This window comes from Montipora foliosa, chromosome 6 (genome assembly GCF_036669935.1).
Source record: "Montipora foliosa isolate CH-2021 chromosome 6, ASM3666993v2, whole genome shotgun sequence".
Lineage (NCBI taxonomy): Eukaryota > Metazoa > Cnidaria > Anthozoa > Scleractinia > Acroporidae > Montipora > Montipora foliosa.
In genome coordinates this window covers 72,638,652-72,644,072 of record NC_090874.1, presented here as the reverse complement: position 1 = coordinate 72,644,072, position 5,421 = coordinate 72,638,652, and the positions used below count along the sequence as shown (strand labels likewise).

Below are 5,421 nucleotides of genomic sequence, written 5' to 3'. Positions count from 1 at the left end.
GGGATAAACAAAACACAAAACGGTTACCCCAGACGTGTTGTTAATTATATCCATTACCTGCTGATAGCTTTAGTAAATAAAGAGTAAATGCTATACCGAGTAATTGCATTGTGACTAAACTTGATAGACAACAAATGCAAGGAAACGATGTTATGTGCTTGTAATATTTCGATATAAATCTATATCATCTTCGGACTAGCTAAGGCGGGATACAAGTAGCAGAATTTAAATACTGCGAGATTGTGCAACAGTATAATCACGTGAAAATGAAAAACAAAGAAACGAAACTGTCAGGAGAATAGGCGGAGTTAATAGATTCCAGTTATCATCGCGATCCAACGGGTGAATTTAGGGTGTACATCTTCATCCCGGCAACGATACAGGAATCGCAAAGCCAATTCTCCCGACAGCAGTTTCTTGTTAAGCCTTTCAAATGTAACTGCTACTTTGTATGCTACTTTGTATGCTTTTTCACGTGATTATACTGTTGCACAATCTCGCAGTATTTAAATTCTGCTACTTGTATCCCGCCTTAGTCCGAAGATGATATAGATTTATATCGAAATATTACAAGCACATAACATCGTTTCCTTGCATTTGTTGTCTATCAAGTTAAGTCACAATGCAATTACTCGGTATAGCATTTATTCTTTATTTGTTAATTAATTATAACATGAATGATGTCTTACAAAAGCAACAAAACAAACCATTTACCCCAAATATCACAGTTCCCAAGAAGAATTTGTTCTTAGTTTTACCTTATTTAGGGCCACCAATCGTTGGCAAAAAAATTATGTGTATAAATAAATTCTATGGGTGCGTTGACCTTAGAGTGATTTTTCTAAGCATTCGTCCCGTTAAATCTTTCTGTTGGAAAGGGAATTGCGTTACTCTATTGCGTTACTCTACGCGAAGGTTTCGTTATTTGATTGACACTTTGTATCGAGCGTTTTTACGTGGACTTGGAAGTGTGTAGCGTATCGGTCTCTCATGTAGAAAGTCTATTCATTTGGAGAAATACGGAAATGTTTTATATAGTGAGTTCTAAGTCTTTTGCTGTATAAAAAGTTCTAAAGTCATTCTACACATTTGGTGGTGCCGAGACCCGGGAATTCAAGCCGGGAAAGATCATTGAAGTGAAGTAAATCAGTGCAGGTAAACATGGCTGAAACTAAGAAGAAATTGAGGAAGAAGATAACGATCCTTGAGAGCCATCGGACGTTTGTGAGAAAGATTATAGCCGAAGCAAGGGAGTCGCTGACTAGTGGAGAATCTTTTTATCCGGAAAAAGCTTAAATTTTCCAAATACACACTGGAGGATAAACCTTCGTAGCTCAAAAGTTTAAACGAAGGGTTTCGCGAATATATTCTGGACGACTCGCAAATCCAAGAAAATGTGGGTGCTAGCTGCGATTTCGCTAGTGCAATCCAGGAGTATATTGTTGATCTGGAAACGATCTTAATTTCGAAGAGGGATCACGAAAGGAGCTTTTCACAATCTGCTGAATCTGGTTTGAACACCGTGCAAGCAGGATCTAGCACGAATGTATCAATTTACAGCCACACCAAACTGCCAAAACTCGAACAGGGTTGCCACGGTCAGGGAAAAGTCAGGGAAAAACAAAAATTTTCCAGGTCAGGGAAAAGTCAGGGAATTTTGCAAAAGGTCAGGGAAAATCTCAGTTGTTGTCAAAGTCAGTGAAAAGTCAGGGAATTTATCCTTTAGTAGTACAAAGCGTTCATTACAGAGGTGCAGAAGTATCACAAAGATGAATTTGTTGCCTACAACTCAGACCAAGGTCTTGACTTCTTTCTCTTGACTCTCATTGGAGAGAAGCCAGAGTATTCCAAACTGTGGGAAATTTTCAAAATCTTGCTTATACTTTCCCATGGTCAGTCATGTGTTGAAAGAGGGTTCTCTGATAATAAAGACATCTTAAGCAGCAATATGCAAGATCAAACCTTAATTTCCTATCGGATGGCATATGATGGTATCAAGAATCAAGATGGTCCTGTAGAAGACTCTGTAACAAAGGAACCTCTGGTATCTTGCAGGCATGCTCAAGCAAGATACTAGAGCTGCTTAAATCAGAAAAAGAAAACAGAAGAGGCCAGTGAAAAAGAGACGAGGAAGAAAGAAGTACAGGAGGAGCTTTAGTCATCAAGGAAGAAGAAGGAGAGACTTGAGAAAATGGTTCAGGAACTTACTAAAGAAGCAGATGAACTTGCCACAGAGGTTGAAACAAAACACAAAATGGAATTGTTAGTGACACCAAATGCCATGCATTCAAAATCCCGTGAAAAACGTAAAGAGATTGAAAATGAAGAGAAGAATATTGATGGTTTGCACGAGAAACTGAAGCTAATGTAAAAGCGGATTTGACTTATTTCATAATTCGCGTAATGCAAGGTCAGTGAAAATTGTTTTGAGGTCAGTGAAAAGTCAGGGAAAAGTCAGGGAATTTTTTTAGTTCTAATGAGTGGCAACCCTGTCGAACTAAGGAAGTTCTTCGGGAATCCAATCGACTAGTATCCGTTTTGGGAGTCATTTAACTCGGCTGTCCATCGAAACAGCACTCTAACTGGAGCAGATAAGTTCAATTATTTGAAATCCGTGCTTTTAGGATCTGCCGCCCATGTTATCACCGGTTTGCCTCTGACAAATTGCAATTATGAGAAGGCCATTGATCTTCTGAAAAAGAGATTTGGGAATCGTCAAATCGTCATTTCAAGTCACATGGAAGCTTTGACTAAAATCCTGAAAATATGATACGGTGGAATCACATATGCGTAGCTTCGAGAGTTTGGAAATTTCTCAAGAAATGTATGGCTGTTTTCTAATGCCCTTGATCATGCAAATCTAACGTCTGAAACGTGGGTCCTAAAGAGCTGTCAACATGTCCCTGGAGAGGTGGGGAATAAGGAGTTTCGGTTGCCAAACCCATCAAGGCGTATGCCAGTATATCAACCATCGACAACCTCAGCCTTGTTTGCGGACAGTGGGAAAAGCATTCATTAAGGCCCTTGGTGCACATATTGTAACGGGTCACATCCATCTGTTAAATGTAATGTGGTAACTAACATCTCTGTAAGGAGGCAATTGCTTCGACAGAAAGGAAAGTGCTTACGTAGATGCCTACGTATATGGCCACCTCGCCAATCAGTGTAGTAAGGAATGTCACATCTGTGGTTTGGGTCATCATGCCTCTATCTGGGAACATTCAGGTAAAGAAAAACAATCAACTCCCCAAGGAAGAAGTGCAGTCACTAATGAAGGAGTTGCACTCAACCCTTCTGTAGCATCATTTCAAGCTTCATCTACCAGTATGTTTGTCAGCTCCAAATCCAGTGTACTTCTGCAGACAGCGAGAGCAAACATCTCCAAGCCAGGGAGTGGTGAACATTCTGTCAATGCCAGAATGGTGTTTGATAGCGGCAGTCAAAAAATCTACATCTCAGAGAACTTAGAGAACACTCTGAAGCTACCTGTGCCTGGCCAGGACACATTACTGATCAAGACCTTCGGAGAGTCTACTGCCAAACTAAGGCAGTGTGACATTGTTCAATTTGCAGGTGATGGTATGAAGATATATGTTTCAGCATATGTAGTACCAGTGATCTGTGCACCAATCAGTAATCAAATCATTGAGTTTACTCAAGCTTACTACCCTCATTTGCAGTGCAGTGCAGTGCAGTGCCTTAAAAGGCTCTCTGATAATTCCCATGGTGGTGAGGATTTGAGTGTAGATATACTTATCGGTGCTGATTTCTACTGGCATTTTGTAAGTGGAAGTTTTGTTCGTGGTCCAGAATCAGGTCCTATTGCCCTTTCTAACAAACTCGGTTATATACTTTCTGGACCAGTTGGAATTCCCGTGCCAGGGCAGGGAGACTCCTCAATCAATCTTACCGAAAACCATGTGCTCAAGATCTCAAATTGTGTCATTGAAGGAGGAGATTCACTTGAAGAAGTTGAGCACTTCTGGGATTTAGAAACACTAGGAATCAAGCACGATGAACCGACGGTCTAAGAGAAATTCATTGAAGTTATCAAGCACAATGGAGAAAGATATGAAGTCAAATTGCCATTCTAGGAAGATCATCCCTTACTCCCAGACAACTATCATTTAAGCAAAATGAGGCTGGAGTTATTGCTGCGGAGACTAAAATCGAAACTCGAAGTCCTCAAACACTATGATGAAGTCGTTAAGGAGCAACTTGAAAGGAACATTATTGAAACCAGTGAACTTGACGGAACAAACAGAAGTAGGCAAGGTCCACCATTTACCTTACACAACTAAACTCCGCGTAGTCTATGACGCATCTGCTAAGCATCATGGACCAAGCCTCAACAATTGTTTGTACTCTGGACCACCCCTCACTCCCATCCCATGATCTTCGATTTAACGACACGATTCAGGGCTCACAAGGTTGCACTTACTGCCGATATAGAGAAGGCGTTCCTGAATATTGCGATTGCTCCCGAGGACCGTGACTTCCCGCAATTTCTTTGAGTTAATGACATTCTTACTGACAATGCAAGGTACTCATTAAGCGATTCACCACAGTAGTCTTCGGAGTTAATTCCAGCCCATTTCTCCTAAATGGAACCATTAGACATCATCTGAACAAGTACATGGATAGAGATCCAGAATTTGTTCAGGAAGTGTTACGTTCTATTTATGTGGATGACCTGGCTTTTTCAAAGCCTGATGTTCCTTCATCATATGACTTCTACTCCAAACTCAGGAAAAGATTCGTGGAAGCTGGCTTCAACATGCACAAGTGGCTGACAAATGATCAGGACTTGGGACGGTGGAGGTCATTGTTACAGGACCAGCTATTTCGAGTTTCTCAATTGACAGATGGTACTCATCTGGACTGAACTGTGTTGAGACTCCTACATTTCAATTGCATGGGTTTGGAGATCCATCAGACAAAGCCTTTGGTGGTCCTGCTTAACTTAGGATCAGGTCAGAGAATTCAGTTGTTTGCAATCTTGTTGCCTCGAAGACAGGTGTCACCACACCCAGATTGGAACTGCTATCTGCATTTGTGCTTGCAATTCTAATCACAAGCGCTCACAATGCACTTGGTCCATCTTCAAATTTCACTGAACGCGTATGTTGGCTTGATTCAGAGATTGCATCGTGGTGGATCAACAAGATTGATAAAGCCATTTGTACAAAATCGAGTCGTTGAAATCCGAAAGCGTGTAGCCCCAGATCTATGGAATTATGTCCTTTCTGCGCAAAACCCAGCAGACACTGCATCATGAGGGTGTAAGGCCTCAAAGCTAAAACATGAAAAGTTTTGGTGCAAGGGTCCTACTTTCTTAAAAGGAAGAATCCTGACAGTTGGCCAAATCAGAAGAAGTATGGACCAAATAATTTCGAGAAAGGCGTCTTCCGTGAAATCAAG

General features: G+C 41.0%; 1 protein-coding gene across 1 annotated transcript; it reads left to right on the top strand.

Annotated features, from left to right (window-relative positions):
* The first annotated feature begins 2,191 nt into the window (after positions 1-2,191).
* On the top strand, positions 2,192-4,031 carry LOC138006014 (uncharacterized). Its single transcript, XM_068852172.1, has 2 exons — positions 2,192-2,342; positions 3,094-4,031. Exons 1-2 carry the CDS (start codon positions 2,192-2,194, stop codon positions 4,029-4,031), a joined length of 1,089 nt encoding a protein of 362 aa, XP_068708273.1.
* The last annotated feature ends 1,390 nt before the right edge of the window (positions 4,032-5,421 follow it).

Coding starts and splice junctions, on each gene's coding strand:
- LOC138006014 (XM_068852172.1), top strand. CDS start 2,192: ATGGTTCAGGAACTTACTAAAGAAGCAGATGAACTTGCCACAGAGGTT. Junction 2,343..3,093: donor TGAAGAGAAGAATATTGATG/GTTTGCACGAGA, acceptor CATCTCTGTAAG/GAGGCAATTGCTTCGACAGA.